This window comes from Fomitiporia mediterranea (genome assembly GCF_000271605.1).
Source record: "Fomitiporia mediterranea MF3/22 unplaced genomic scaffold FOMMEscaffold_1, whole genome shotgun sequence".
Lineage (NCBI taxonomy): Eukaryota > Fungi > Basidiomycota > Agaricomycetes > Hymenochaetales > Hymenochaetaceae > Fomitiporia > Fomitiporia mediterranea.
The window spans coordinates 9,176,134-9,191,877 of NW_006760386.1; the positions used below are offsets into that span (position 1 = coordinate 9,176,134).

At 46.9% G+C, this 15,744-nt stretch overlaps 2 protein-coding genes across 2 annotated transcripts; both read right to left on the reverse strand.

Annotated features, from left to right (window-relative positions):
* Positions 1-1,123: 1,123 nt before the first annotated feature.
* FOMMEDRAFT_165114 (MFS general substrate transporter) lies at positions 1,124-10,651 on the reverse strand (the record flags this gene model as incomplete). The annotated part of the gene is made up of 29 exons (XM_007262453.1): positions 1,124-2,558; positions 2,688-2,972; positions 3,027-3,097; positions 3,165-3,204; positions 3,285-4,121; positions 4,198-4,276; positions 4,369-4,500; positions 4,586-4,677; positions 4,738-4,908; positions 4,944-5,038; positions 5,233-5,332; positions 8,020-8,083; positions 8,146-8,264; positions 8,312-8,346; positions 8,406-8,548; positions 8,607-8,713; positions 8,767-8,856; positions 8,918-9,137; positions 9,195-9,272; positions 9,328-9,407; positions 9,463-9,513; positions 9,574-9,592; positions 9,649-9,676; positions 9,728-9,912; positions 9,988-10,072; positions 10,125-10,203; positions 10,267-10,296; positions 10,375-10,441; positions 10,500-10,651. The coding sequence occupies 29 exons, from the start codon at positions 10,649-10,651 to the stop codon at positions 1,866-1,868; spliced, it is 4,227 nt and encodes a 1,408-aa protein (XP_007262515.1). The 3' UTR covers positions 1,124-1,865.
* Positions 10,652-12,165: 1,514 nt separating this feature from the next.
* Positions 12,166-15,179, reverse strand: FOMMEDRAFT_117045 (MFS general substrate transporter). Its single transcript, XM_007262454.1, has 20 exons — positions 14,997-15,179; positions 14,829-14,910; positions 14,728-14,757; positions 14,575-14,653; positions 14,433-14,505; positions 14,354-14,373; positions 14,161-14,292; positions 14,071-14,098; positions 13,989-14,007; positions 13,875-13,925; positions 13,743-13,822; positions 13,611-13,688; positions 13,331-13,550; positions 13,178-13,267; positions 13,008-13,114; positions 12,798-12,940; positions 12,705-12,739; positions 12,523-12,641; positions 12,402-12,465; positions 12,166-12,332 (listed from the first exon to the last, which is right to left on the reverse strand). The coding sequence occupies exons 1-20, from the start codon at positions 15,146-15,148 to the stop codon at positions 12,315-12,317; spliced, it is 1,620 nt and encodes a 539-aa protein (XP_007262516.1). The 5' UTR covers positions 15,149-15,179; the 3' UTR covers positions 12,166-12,314.
* Positions 15,180-15,744: the final 565 nt, after the last annotated feature.

A 15,744-nucleotide genomic window follows, 5' to 3' on the forward strand; every position in this document is an offset into this window, starting at 1 on the left:
ACACTGGTCTTATCTTGGAAATTTAATACAATTATTACTGCATATACTCGTATTTGCTCCAACGGGATGACTCTCATTAATAGGCAGAGAAAATGACCGTGGAACTGTGAACTGGCTTGTGTGTCCATATGTTCATCCAACCATGTCTTCACTTCCCAGGGCTATGAGATAATCGTCCTAGCGTCAAATTCAAAAGTGAATCCAACGAGTAGGCGCGTATATTTGTTCATATATACCTTATGCGTACATATGGAAAGTCGTACATGTGTATTTAAACGCGCCCATAAATCCGATTTGATTTGATTGCGTCGTTGTTAGGATTGGCTGTTTGGTGAGATGGTTGATTGGTGGTATCGATGAGATGTGGACTCAGTTGCCTAAATGACGATAACCCGCATGCAGAACTGATTCGGACTGAAAGGAACGAATGAAATATTTGCCTCACCTTACAGTGCTAGTAGACTAAGTGTTCTATGTGGGAGCGTTAATCTACTATGTGTGTAAAGGATCTTTAATGCAGATGTCCCTCTATTCTCTTGGCTACTAATCTTGTTAGCGACTTATATTCCTTATAAAATTGAAAAGGTCCTTCTGACAAACTCAGTGAATATGAAGCTTTCATAAAAAGGAAGCTTCCTACCGTCCCTTCGTAGCATGTCGACATAGTATCATTATTGTCATACACTTACCTGGTCAAATGGTGGTAAGATAGCGGCCAGGCACATCCCTCATGTGCAAAGTATACACCTTGAGACACGAGCTCACTTAATCTTATCACTTCTTTCCTTAAAATTAAAGAAGATAGACACGCTGGGCTGTATACGCCGCCTCGGTGAACACCAGTGCTAGTACTGTAGTATGACAACTCTAGGGTCTCCTGAGTTTGTATGCAAGAGAAGCGGCCCGAGGAAAACTGCTCCCACCCTTGAAACAAGGACTTACCAAAATATCAATGTCTTAACTCGACCTAGCACAGTAGTTGTATAGCACAGCACACAAGAAACCAAAGATGTAGAATCCGCGTATACGCAAGAAAACGTCGTATTCGCTCTATCAAACAAAAAAAGCAGCTAGTTAGGCAGAGAGACAAAGAAACGAAGAAAGCGAGAAAAAAGAAACGGGAAAAGAGAGAAAGAAAGAGACGAGAAACAGAGAGATAAAGAGAAAGGAGTTAAAAGATTCAAGTATCAACACTATCCACAACCGAATGTATAAGGCAAGCAACAAAAACAAAGCAAAACAAAACACAGACGCAAAAAGGAACAGAAAATCAGACGAAGAGAAACGAGAACCAAAGAAAATGCAGACACGAGGTAGGTAACTCTTGCGGAAACACAAAGGAAAAATAATAGGATACAAAGACAAGAAGTGGCGGGAGTATGATATCCTGAGGTAGGTCGGAGCAAGATGATAAGGGTTATTCCGAGAGATGTGTGTATTTGTGGTAGTTGCAGTTTGCAAGGCGGGATATGGATAACATCGAGGGGAGAGCATATAATAAATAAAAAAGGAAATAGGAACGGAGAGCGGGGACGCACAAGCAAATATGGGGAAAGAAAAGAGGAACAGGAATAAAGAAAGCTATGAGAAAGATCCGGCAGGGCCTTTGTGGCTAAAGCTGTTATTGCGCCAAGTTGTGATAAAACAAAGCGGATCCAAGGGAGGATAGGAACTAACTAAGGTGAGATGGAGCACAATTGTACAGGATTCGAATAAAGGAGGAGGATGACCACCGACACGATGAGCAGGATCCAAATCTGGATGCGACAACGGACGATAGGACAGACGGGAGTGAAGGGAGGGAGAAAGGGGCGCATTGAAGCGGACCAGCTCCGGGTAGGTGTGAACGTGAAATAGTGCAAAAGCTATGATGTCCCCAATCCGCTCATGTCTCCACTGAACCAGCTCCCGAAGTCGCGATCAAAGTCAGTAAGATTGTCGTCCCTGCCGAACATAGATGTAAAGTCATCAAATCCAGTTGTCATGAAGTCGAAGTCGGGCACACTCGTGGGCGGTGCACTCGCTGGTGGATTAGGTGCTGACAGTGGAGGTGCTGATCCAGGTGCTGAAGCGCCTCCAGACGGTGGGTTCGACGCGGCGGTCGTTGGCCGTGATTGATTGGTAAGTGACGGCGATGGCGCACTCGTGCCTACCTGCCCTGGACCCGGGGCAGGGGTCGAAGAATTGGGACCCGACGGTCCTGATGCTGACGGCGGCGGTGCATTTCGTGGAGAGTTCTCCACTTTCCCTGCATTTTCTGGCTTAGCTTGTACATTCTGCGGAGGCTTCCCCTGCCCATTTATGTTTGTGGTTGTAGCAGGTGAGCTGGGTGGTAACATTTTTCCCTGGTTCATACTTGGTCTTTGACCCGCTGGGAACGGCTGAGGACCTGCACGCGCCTGACTCAGATCACTACCAAGTGGTTGCATCTGCTGTTGTTGCGGATCCGACGGCATATTGGAAATATTTTCGCCAGAACCTGATCCGGGCATCGGTTGTTGCATGGTCATACCCGCCATTTTCATCATATTAGCGTACGCAGCAGGATTGGTTTTGAACTGTACAGATATTCGTCAGTTAGAGTCTACATTATAATGAGACACAAACGAGCTTTTAAGAAGCAATGGAACAAAGGAGATCCACTGTTGCCTCGAAAAAGAAACATGAAAATTTGGACGAAAACTTACTTGCTGGTTTGCCATGCCAGGATGCGGTGCTCCTGGCGGCCCCATCACCATACCGGGCGGTATCATGGGTCCCATTTGGGGCGTGAATTGCGCGCCAGCTGGCCGCATATTGGGGACCATCCCGCCTTGGTACATCATTGGATTAGGGTTCGCATTCGATGGCCCACCTTGCGGCGGCGCGGACCCCGCGGAGCCTGCGGTGGGTGGCGCAGGCTGTTCGGGTGAGCGCCGTACCCGTTTTTGTGCTGGCGGAGACGCTTCGCCTTTCGAAGGAATCTCGGCGTGCTGTTCGTGAAGCTTAGAACACCGTTCGGCAGCAGGAAAATGACGGCTCCTTACCTCATCCCCTGGCGAGACGCTATTTCGCTTCGAACCCCGCCCTTGCTGGGCTCGTGCTGGATTACTCGGGCCTGTGCAATTAGATAACGAAATCAGGACGAAATGCCACTCAAGCTTAAACGATAACTCATGACCCACCTGCGGTGCTTCGGTGCTTAAAGGCGTTTAGTAATCGATTCTGAAATTCCGTGTCCAAGTCGGAGAATGGTTTAGTTCACGTGAAGATTCCCGAAGCACGCCGGAAAGTATCGCACTCACCTTCTCGTCCAGAGTCATGGCAGCAGGGTCCTTATTTCCAAGATTGAGCTCTTGCCGGAGTTCGTTCAACGTTGCCGGGTCAATTTTGCTAAGCTCCATATTTATCTGCTCGAACGGCGGACCTCGCCCAGGTGGGACAGACATCCCACCAAAGTTGGGTGGCGTGGCCGGAACCGAGCGATGCTGCATACTAGGGCTAGGTTGCGTGATTCCACTGCCGGCCGGTTGCGCTGGAGTCGGTGCTCGGCTTCCCGAGCCTGCAGCGCCTTGTGGGAAATTAGGCGATCCTGCGGCGCCCGGAACACCGTTTGGCGCACCAGGAGGCGGCATACCACGCATATGTTGCGGGTACATGTTTGGAGGCACTCCGCTTGCGTGTCCTGGGTAGGGAGGCGGAGGACCACCGGTCTGCTGGTGCGCCATTGTTGGGCTGAAATACGGCATCCCCGTGCGTCCAGGCTGACCTGCACCAGGAGCGGTCATTGGCGCACGACCGAGTGCAGGTACTCCATTCGCCTGCGGTTGGTGTTGTTGCACGTGAGAAGGGAAGCCGAGCGGCGCTTGTGAGGGTTGCTGTGTTGTCGGCGCCTGTTGAGGGTGGGGACCCTGGCCTTGTGGCTGCCCTCCTTGCTGCTGCCCAGTGGGTGTGGGGCCGACGCCATTTGGCATGGGATGTGCATTAGAGGGCTGACTTGGATGACCGGGATGTGGTGGTGGTGCGCCAGCTCCGAGAGAATTCGGTACGGCCTGCATTGCGCCGGGTGCGCCAGGCATGACACGCACGTTGTTTGGATAGCGCGTCAACTGGTGCATTCGTGCTTGTGCCGCCATGTGGTTCTGTTGCAGATAAAGCGTTAATGCGGCTCAGGAGGCGAAAAGAAGGACGGGAGCAAATTTGCGGCGGCCTACGCACCTGCATGTACAACATCGCATCCTCAGACCCGGAATTGTTGCTTTTTGCAGAAAATAACACCCAAAAGACACTCCACCACCTACACAGAGAGACGGACAGAGCGGTAGCAAAGCAAAAACGAAATACTCTGAGTCAAAATGGAACAAAAAGGCAGTGAGATTTTGGACTGACTCGTAGAGCAGACCCTGCTTTGCATCTATGGGCGGCCGAGGGTTTGGGTTGAGCTTCGCTTCCTCTGCGAGCTCCCGTGCAGTGTTACTGTATCCTCGTTTTACACAATAGTCCCAGATATAGATATTAAACCTATCAAGTCAAGAAGCGAAGAAGCGCCAGAAAGGACTGTATGAGAATGCGGCTGAGGAATGAATGAAGTGATATGAGCACGCACATTTTGTCGCCCTCCCATAAGAGGTCGTCTGCTGACGGCGAGGGGTCCGTTGAGGTGGAGGCAGACGGGGTGTGGGCCGAATTGGCCTGTGTCTGCTGAGTTGTGGCCATGCTTCCGCGGAGTGCGGGGCGTCAGAGGGCAGCAGGGCAGACAGCAGCAGGGGAGGCGAGGACGAAGTTGCCTGGCAGAGAGTGGATGGAAGAAGAGAAGAAGAAGAAGGCAATGTGCGGAGGAGGGGAGAAAGTGGGTGATGGGAGGACGATGAGGTGGACGAGAGCGGAATGGTGAGGCAGGATCGAAGGTGAGTGCTCACAGCCAGTCAGCTGAGCCACACAGATATGTCAGCGCGGTTGCAGACGTGGTGGCAAAGCGCACACGCGGCCTGCGGGCTGTCGTGGGTGTCGTCGACAAGACGGATTGTAAGACAGAATGTATCGTCGGGGGACGAGAGCCCTTGCTTGCCAGTTCAGTCAGTGAGAGCAGACAGGGAGTGACAGACAACAAGAGAAGGATCACACGGTGACGCCCCGTCACTAATAACTAGCGTGGCCGCCTCCTGTTCATCAAGTATATATCATCAGTAAATTAAATATTATTCCCCGTTCTGTTCTCCCCTGCCCTTCCGTATCCTATCGGTCTCTGCCAACGCTCTTGGTCCTCGACAACCGCCCCGACGACGATGTCCCCGACGTTGACTGCAGTCGGCGTGACAACCGAATCCGCTCGCTTGCTTCCGTACCCTTCCCTCTATCAGTCATACATGTCAAATATTTCCTTCATAGGCACAAATAATCCTTATACACTCTCCTCTCTTCTTAATCTATACTCTCTACTCAATCTACGTCTCCACATACGCCATAGCACCCTGCCCTTGCCCTCTCTTGTGCATCCGCCTCTACTTCTCCGACTGAAATCACCAGAGACAGAGTATGAGTGAACTGCATTCAACGAACCCTCCAAGAGAACTGGGGCGCCCAATTTCTCCGCGTCTCGGCCTCCTCCTCCTGCCTTGATCACTCATCTCTTCGTCTTCCTCCCTATGTCATTCGTCAGAGAGCCGCAGCTGTGCACATGAGATGTGCAAATAAATAGGGGCCGCTCCTTCGCGAAGTCCTTCATGGGATGCCAATACATATCACAGTATTCTTATCATATTAATTTTATTTACGAGCACCTTCGAGCAGTATTTCGTTTCAAACCAGCTGCGATTCTCTTGTGTGTAATGTTTCAGCTACGTGTTTGCCCCAGAAATTGATGTGGAAACCAAACATCGCTTCGTCTCAGCTTTAACAGTCTTGAGTAGCCGTAAATAGAACCAAATACGAATAAATGATGATGAAAAATTGGTTCCGTCGCCGCCTGCTGAAGGAGGAAAGAAACACGAGGTGCGCACGTGTTGACTTCTCCGAGATATACAAAGGGACAGATATGTTTTCCGACCTCCGATCGCTTAGAAAGTCCCCGCACGTTATTCAAAAAAATCTTGCTCTGCTGACTCTTTATGTCGGTCACATTCGTCATTTCGTCCTTCTAGCTCGCCAAGTTTATCTGTATGCGAACGACAAATGACCCGCGAACTATGCGAATACGGGCGGGTCACCGCCGTTCTTCGGACTTTAGCCGATGTGGAGAAGGATGCAAAACGATTCGAATTTCGATCGTCGCTCGCTCACTTTCTCTACTACTTTTCTACACCGTCAGACATCTTTCCCTCACACCCTTTGTGTTCTTGATGACTTCTGACTTCTTGTCATATTGGCGAAGCACAACTACTTTACTACATTCGCCGCGTTTCTCTAGCTCCGCATCACTGTATCACCGTGTCACTATCAGCACACCTTCCCAATCACTGAATCATATCTACCTTGTGTCTCCGTGAACGGACGTTTCATCTCGTCAATGCGCCTCAACTCGTTTAACAGAATGATAAAGAATGATGCTTGCTTTGTTTCGCGGCCTCCGAGAAAAGGATCTTCTCAAGTTTCTTCCTTTTGTTGCAATCTCTTTTTTTATTACTCGATGTTTCACAATAATTTCCAGTCGACACGTCTACAGATGCATGCATACATCCCGCATCCTAATTCCGACGTCCCCAATCTCTCATTCGTAAAATTGACATGCATCTCCGTCCGTCATTTCTCTTTTTTTTTCTCCTTGCACAGTAACCACAAAATAAAGAAAAACAGCATCCGCTCCGCAGAATTTCTGCACTTGCATGTTCGTCCTCCGTTCCGTTCCGTCCCTCGTTTCTTCTTTCAGTGCTAAACGGATTACCCCTATCTGATAATCCATCTTTCTATTAATATTTATTTCTTCAAGCTGAGCAGATCGGTAAGGTACCCACGAGCTATAATACCGCATCAGTTCTGCAAGTCGTTCATTTCAGCCCTTCTGAGTCTGCCTCTCCATAAAGCTATTAATTCTTTATACTGTATAAGTATTCTCCTTGCCCTATTTTGTCTGCAAGTTCAAGGAACTTAAAAGTATCGTCACCGTCATCGTCCGCGCTTCCAAGAGTCTTGTTCCCACATCCAAACGTGATCCTCGTATCTTTCAGGAAAGTTCAAACGTAAGGAGTCTCTCTTCCACGGACTTAATGCACGTCAGGTCCACCTAGTCGCATTAATCCTTGAGCAAGGCAAGACGAACTCTAAACACATCTCCGAGGTAGTTAAAATAAGATTTCCTTCGTCGTATTTTAGTACCCAGACCTCCCTGCCTCCTTAATTTCTCCCTCTTATATCTTATTCAGGTCCTCTCTCTTTCCCTTTTCAAGAGACAGGAATTTTAATTTACTCACTTTCGAACAAGGTTTGCCCCTTAAATCTAACTTAGTGATCAGTTAAACTTATGTGAAGATATTCAACTATGCTGAGCACGTAATAAAACTCTACGTTGTGCTTTATTAGTTCTTTGCTTCAGCTGTACTATAATTTATCAGATAATGCGATATTGTTCTGTCAAGACAACATATATATGCACAATAAGCTTCCTTTTCTTGTTACTTGATTTTTGATGCATGATGATTTTGATTTACCCATGATCTTATTGGCTATAGAGTAACTAAGAGAATATTTGCTCCGAGTAGGATAGTCAACGTCAGATGAGACAAAATTGAACGTCATGACAATTGGTAGTCTGAACTGGTAAATCATTTTGAACTAACGCCAGGTTAGCAGAAGACACATGATTTAGGACTGAACCAAAATACAAGTTCGTTCAATATTACACAAGATATACAAAGCGGATGAAACTCGTTTCCCGTGAAACACCAGGCAGTGCATGCATTTATTATTGACCTGCTTGACAAATTATGCACGAAACAGAGTAATTCCGTTTCCCTCTTTACCTTAGTATCCGTACTTGCGCTGAAACGATACAACGTAGGGATTGTAAGATGTTGACTACTCAATAGGGAAGCCAGAATGACGTACCCTCAGACTCTTCCCCTTGATCTGAATGTAGGGCACGATAAGAATGAACAGTCCTATAACGATGCTACCGTACGACACAATCAGTTATACATATTTAGTGATAAAAAGCTATGCAGGATCACATACGCTGCCTCAACACCGAACGTCTGCAAAGCTCCGCTCTTTGTGGCCCATGGGATCTGGAAGTATGGGATGCTGAATCCGCCAAGTGTACGCGCAAGGTTGACAAGTCCGGATATCTCTCCCTGTGAAAGGTTAGTTGCTGACTGAGCTAAGAAATGGCATTCTTGACCTTATATCGAGGGAAGCAGTCGTTGAAATAGGCGTCTGGTGAGGGGACAATGTTAGAACTACGGACAATAATATTCTGCCTTGGCACGGCTTACAAACGGCGACGGTGTTGATCATGATCGCGACTTGAGCAATGCCCCAACCCATTACCATGGCCCCTACGGACAACTTATTCTGGAATGATGCCCCGAGGACGAGGAAACCACAGAGATACAGAGGCATGGCAATATAACATGCCCTAAATATAGCACGAAATCAAATGTAGAATTGTCCCGTTTAGAAGAGTGGTTACTGACCATAGACGCGTTTCAGCTTCAAACACGCCGTTGTTTCTCTTGATCCCCATGTTCATGAACCAGTCATTCGCATAACGACCGATTAATTCACCAACGAATACAGCAACCTAGATTCAGAAATTGGATAAGAGGGCAGTGAGATTGCGGCTTCCAAACATACAATGGGCGTGCCGTAGCTGCCCGAAATGGCGTCTTCACTAAAACCATAACCTAGCGGAGCTGGATCGCCTAGGAATACCACATTCGTTACCTGTACAATAATTAAGCGAGAGTAATACGAGTGTGACTTGTCGGACGGGCACAAAACGTACGTTTATTCCAATCCCGAACCCGAACACCATTGCTTCAAAGAGCAGTATAAGAAATAGGTGCGGTCTCCAAGCGATAGAAGCCGGTGCGATAATCGCGCTGCTCCATGTCTGTCTGTATTTCGCCATGCGAGCTCCGGTTATGCCTATGAGCGTCTCGACACGGTAGCGCAATCCAGTGGACCGCCTCGGTGGAGGGCTCTTTAACTGACGGTCGTACAATCTGGAGGAGTTGTAACACTACTCAGAAGCTGCGTTAGGAGATACTGTGTTTACGTACGTCTCTTCCATCAAGAAGGCAATGAGGAGGACAACTACAACACCATAGAGTGTTGCACAACCGTACGCCCATCGCCACCTCAAAATATACTTCAGTTCGTAGCCAGTCTGAAAATTGTTCAACCTGGACGCACCCTTGTCGAGCAACGAGAAAACCCAGAGCAAAGGGCGACAGGAAAGGAGATACTATGAATCCCATAGTCCAGGTATTGAGCTAAAGGAGAAATTAATCAGTGTCTTGTTCAAACTAATCCCCTCAATATACAGACCATCCGGGCCTGCAAATGGAATGGATACATGTCTGCAATAACAAAGAGACCCTAAGAGGTAAATCCATAGTCAATATTCTGAATTTGATAGACGACAGCACGGCAACTTACAGTGACTTGCGGGCATGTTCTATTTTGACGAAAGAAGTTAAGGAAGAACTTGTTACTTCTTTTAGCTCTACGCACCCGAAGAACGCCGTTAGGCACCGGAAGGCTACGGGCCCGGTTAAGGACTAGAGTATGGACACGGTAAGTCATCACCCACCAGCAAAGCCTGCTAGAGTTGGTGCAAATGTACACCCAACCATGAAGACAAGTGCCAATACTTGCGACCAGAAAAGAACGGGAAGCCGCCCAACTTTACGCATAATCATAGCTGCAAAAATGCCACCCCATCCTGCATAAGGAAGTGAGAACAGGGATGGGCAATCTCCAGGGGAGCGGATTAACCTAGCAGGAAAATACTCCAACTAGATAATACAAGTTGTTAGCATGAGTGTTCTTGACACAACACGGCCGCCTTACTTTGAAGTAAGGTTATTTATTTCTCCAGTGGTTGTATTAAACTGCTGCGCAAGCGCAAAAAGAGTTGGGATTCCTGTAGTGCGAGCTATAAATACGTAGTTCGTGCATCGCTTAGTTGTATGCCGGAAAGCACATACCTACCGCCGAATCGAAGTCTGGAACGATGGCCGCCAGTGTGAGAACGATAAGGTGTATCGTCTTTCGACGGTCCGACCACTGAAATGGGATAGATTTGTGTTACACAATGAAATCAATGTATAATAAGCGAGGCTAACATACATTTTGCGGGTCTTCTGGATCATCAGAAGGCTATAAGTTAGAATTAGCTTTTGTCAATAACGCAGGCTATGTTTTGTTGAGCTCTCTGGTCATCTGGGGCCAGAGCACTTTTGTGCCATCCCGGGAGAGCTTGAGTCGCTTTGCTGCCGCCTCGCCGAATTCAGCTTTAGCCTCTCTATGTATGAATGGTTAGTCTGTGGAAGATGCAACGTAATCGATGGAAGCATATGTACTCTGGGTCAATCACTAAACTGCCCGCGTTTTCTTCGTGGTAGTTCGCAAGGTCGACATCCGACACGTCCTGATTACTCTCGTCGACAGATGTCTGTTCAGGATGGCCCTTCTCAGTGTCAGAGAAAGCTACTTTCTCGCTCGTCAGAACCATGAAATAGGATTGGCGGAAACGATGGCTAGTGAAGATAGAGACAAGCAGCAAGGTTGTAATGGAGATACAAACAGAAAAGGCTGAAAGTGACGAGTTTTATATTGAGATACAAGAGATTATTTTGCCACGCAGAAGCTCTTGAAACGCCGCTCATGGTGACGTATAAATATACAATAGGCTGCCGTTGAGGGAATGCAAGACCGGCTCCGCCTTGGAAAAGCCCAAATCAAAGTGATTGAGGTTTTCAAACACATCCCATGACAACCCTATAATAGTTGTACGCCAGAAAACCACGGCAAAAGATTTAAGAGGAAGTTAGTTCCAAGAATATCTTGTTGGATATGCCGTAGGATTGAGAGCAACAGGCTAGATCATAGGAGTGGAGCCTAAGAATTTCGTCCATATACTTTCGGCCGCCTGAGCGTGAGGTCCTTGTTCATTTGATCCCAGCAATACGCAGATGACCGAAAAGCTTGTCTCCTCAAACTTCGTTGACGAGTATCCCAATTAAGTGAAAATGCATCAGCATGGAATGTCCGGGACTCGTTCCTAAGCCAGTAGGGATGCGAAAGGTTTAGACCAAATATCCCATACGAAATTGTATTCAAAAGCTATTCTTGACGCAAAGACACTGCAGTCCCGCAGATTACGAAAAGAAGGCTTACATGAGCCAGGGAAAAGATGTCGGGTGTATGGTTAGGAAGGAATCGCGGGCAGTTGCTATAAAACATCTCTGTCGGCAAGGCAAGAAGATGGGAAGGTAAATATGTCGACCTCAATTTCAATTAATTGTACTAATTTGTAGTACTTCCTCGTTTCTCACGGTCACGGTGTACCCGACATTTCCTCCTCAATGAGTCCTCATAAGGTGTGTATATAAGTAAAAACTGACACGAAAAGTCATATGCACGATTAATGTAACAAACATGTACGAGAAACATTACATTGATGGTAAGTATTCGAAATTGAGAGGCAGATTGTTTTTGAAAATTAATAGGAGATGTCAAAAGCTAAGTCATTAACTTGAGTTATTGATATTTATCTAACCACACAACTTATCAACTCCTAACGCTGATACTCATATCTGACTATAATATTTTCAATCATGAATATAGACAGAGACTATAATATGTTGTCTTTGTTCGATGGGCTGGAGTAATACATTATACTTTGCAAAGTTTGTGCAAATCATTAATCATATACTGACTCTGTTTACTTACAAAACACAACACTGTCAGAATCAATACTTATTGTATTTTTCTAAGATGCAATTATTCCTTGCCTTGCCTCAATTCTAAAAGAATTCGGACCCAGGTATAGATAAATAATCAATCTACGGTTCTTATCATTTGTCACGTACTTCGAAAACGTGGTGGCAACATGCTGAATAACGGCCTTCTTATAGTCATGAACTGCTTTCAATGAACCCTAATCCTTTACCTATCAACAACAATGCGACTTCGGAACAAAAATAGAGACAGAGACAACATATCAAAAATAATATACAAACTATGTACACAAGAAGGCGAAGCACAAGTCATCCAATCAAAGCGACATAAACTGTTCCATATGAAATGAACGGTCATTAACATCCCATTAAAATCCTACAAAAGCGATTCTGTATCTTCGTTGGACGTTGTCGGAAGTAGCTTGTCCCTTGACTTCAGTATCCGTACTTGTGCTAGATGAAGGAGACGTTTTATCGTGTATGTGAGTCAAGTGGATAGTAAAGGGATGAAGGACGACATACCCTGAGACTCCTCCCCTTGATTTGGATGAACGGCACGATAAGTATGAAAAGTGCCATGACAATGCTACATATATTCATTTATAAATTAAGTTTTTTTAGAGCACTTGATATAGTTACGCACGCAGCTTCGACACCAAAAGTCTGTAAAGCCCCGTTCTTCGTTGCCCAGGGTACTTGGAAGTATGCTACACTGAAACCGCCGAGTGTACGCGCTAGATTGATCAGCCCGGAGATCTCACCCTGTGAAGAGTGTTAACAGAGAGATCCGAAAAAAGAAACTCATGAAGAAGTAGGGCAGCTGACCTTGTGTCGGGGAAAACAATCGTTGCAGTATGCATCTGAATGAGGTAAGAGGAGTCATAAGACGGAGTATAAGCGAATTACTTGTGAACTTACAGACAGCCACCGTGTTTATCATGACAGCGACCTCAGCAATACCCCATCCCATAATCACTCCTCCTATGGACAACTTATTTTGGATCGAACCTCCGAGCGTGAGGAAACCGCAGAGATACAAAGGCATAGCTATGTAACAGGCCCTAGAAAATACGTACGCTCGATTAGCATATACTCTCAGACTGAAAGGGAGGAGGGAAGGTTACTGACCAAAGACGAGTTTCAGCCTCGAAGACACCTTTGTTCCTCTTAATACCCATGTTCATGAACCATTCGTTTGCATAACGACCGACCACTTCACCGATGAGTACGGCAACCTACGTGGAGATGAAGAAAAATCAAAAAGGTGCGCTGAATGATTTTTGGATGTGCAAGCGCACGATAGGTGTACCGTAACTGCCTGAAATTGCGTCTTCGCTAAGGCCAAAACCGACGGGAGGGGGTGTGCCGAGGAATACAGCGTTTGTTACCTACATGTATCCAACGAATGTTGACTATCAAATACGCTCGTCTTTTATGTGATCTTGACTCACGTTAATTCCAATACTGAAACCGAACACCATAGCCTCAAACAGAAGAATGAGAAGAAGGTGCGGCCTCCAGACGATCGTGAGAGGCGCGAGGATCGAACTGGTCCACGACTGACGGAATTTAATCAAACGGGCTCCTGTTATGCCAATGAGCGTCTCGACGCGGTAACGAAGACCCTTTGATCGTCTTGGTGGGAGGCCCTTAATGTGTCGATCGTATAATCTGGAAGATATGTATCACAATTATTGCTGAGAGCTTGCAGTAGATGTTGTGTTTACGTACGTCTCTTCCATGAAGAAGGCGATGAGGAAGACGACTACGGCGCCGTAGAGCGTAGCGCAACCGTACGCCCAACGCCAACTTCAGACTATGTATTAGCATATAGCCAGAATAAGATGCTAAGCTGAAAAATACCTTTGTCGAGCGACGAGGAACCCGAAAGCGAACGGTGAGAGGAACGGCGACAAAATGAAACCCATAGTCCAGATATTGAGCTAAACGGGATAATTAGTGGAGTAGAACGACGAGCGATTACGGTATACGAACCATCCTAGCTTGCAAATGGAACGGGTACATGTCTGAGACGACGAAGAGACCCTACACGAATTCATACTCTATATTTAGTTCGGAAATGATAGAGAACGGGAGAACATCACATACAGTAACTTGTGGACACGTTCTATTCGCAGGACGAAGTTCAGAAAACCAAACGCAATCAAAACGCGCTGATAACTTCACTCACCCGAAGAACGCGGTCAAGCATCGGAAGGCTGATGGACAATCAGTAAGTCAATTCGTCGAAGAATGATTTTATTGAAGAAGCTGAACGTACCCGTGAATGTCTTCAGAGTCGGCGCAAAAGTACACCCAACCATGAACGCCAGTGCTAGTACTTGCGACCAGAAAAGAATCGGGAGTCGCCCTACTTTGCGCATGATCATCACAGCGAAGATACCACCCCATCCTATTAGAACAAATAAGCAATCATTGCCGAAATCGAAGTTACACAGGCCAAAATCCCGAACCTAGCAGGAAAATACTCCAACTATACGACGCGTAAATATAAGCACAGATTTTTTCAAGTTGAATAAATTGTATGCTCACTTTGAAGTTAAGTTGTTAATCTCTCCAGTAGTCGTATTGAACTGCGCCGCAAGTGCAAAAATCCCCGCAATACCTAGCAAATAAGCGCGTAAGTGCATAAGTCCACGCAGCCCATTCACTCCGAAAACTTCGCATTACGGACCTACGCCGGAATCGAAATCTGGAACAATTGCTGCCAGCGTGATGATGATGAGATGTAATATCTTTCGGTGATCCGACCACTAAGTGAATGAATGGAAGGGATTAGGTTACCGCGCCCGCGCGCTTATGGCCATTTTGCTTGAAACCGACGTACGTTTTGTGGGTCTTCGGGGTCATCCGACGGCTACATAACGGATATGCGGTCAATGAAGAGGATTCTTAGGCTTTGAGTTAAGGTGATCATTGAGTCCTCACCTGAGGCCAGAGTACTTTCGTGCCATCCCGAGAGAGCTTGAGCCCGGAAGCTGCCTTTTCGCCGAACTCGATCTTCGCCTCCCTGTGCACAACAGCACACGTGTATCAATCGAACTGACGACTATAGCGGCCGCGCCAGCGCTCTGATAAGGCGGAAAGAAAACGCACTCTGGATCGATGACCAAACTACCTGCGTTCTCCTCGTAATAGTTTGCTAAGTCGACGTCAGAAATCCCATGGTTGCTCTCGTCGATGGACTGTTCGTGATTGCCCTTCTCAGACTCAGTCGATCCTGCTATCTTTTCGTCAGTCGAAGCCATGGTGCTGCACTCTCTGAACGATGACTAGCGGCGGACAGCGGCGGCGCAGTGGTGAACACACACACGACGAAGGAAAGAGAGAAAAGACGAGAGCTCGCGAGAACGACCATGCTTATATATATACTTAATGTTGAGATGCGGCAGATTGGTATTTGCTTTGGCGGGATGGCTAATTTGAGCTGTGTAAATTCACAAGCACGCGGAAGTTTTTGAATGGGGTGAGGCGACAAAGGTAGGCACCATAGAGACCCGCAGATCTAAGATAGACTAGCCCTCGGAATAGAGCGTTCCAGTTTCTCATTGGTGAACCCCCCATGCGGCCGTTCGGCCAAAGTGGAGAGTTTGGACTCGGATTTTATTTGAGATAAGCCGTCTGAAGTTATGCACGTTCGTTGCAAGATAAAGATCTGCAGGAAATTTGTTTATTTGAAGGGTAGTAAAAGAGAACTTGGACTAGGAATGGGTTGTGAGGACTAGAAGATGGGAGAGGAACACAGGAATGGCGTTCATTCAAACACGACCGCGTGAGCGTGAGTGGATTGTTCGGTTGATCCTATCAACCGTCAAAACGATCGAAAGTTTATTTGCCTAACGCG

Excerpts from the sequence above, each read along its gene's own strand:
- FOMMEDRAFT_117045 (XM_007262454.1), bottom strand. The coding sequence starts at position 15,148 with ATGGCTTCGACTGACGAAAAGATAGCAGGATCGACTGAGTCTGAGAAG. Across the intron at positions 14,506-14,574 it reads AGATTTCGATTCCGGCGTAG|GTATTGCGGGGATTTTTGCA; the intron begins GTCCGTAATGCG and ends CTTATTTGCTAG. Across the intron at positions 13,115-13,177 it reads GCAGTTACGGTACACCTATC|GTTGCCGTACTCATCGGTGA; the intron begins GTGCGCTTGCAC and ends ATCTCCACGTAG.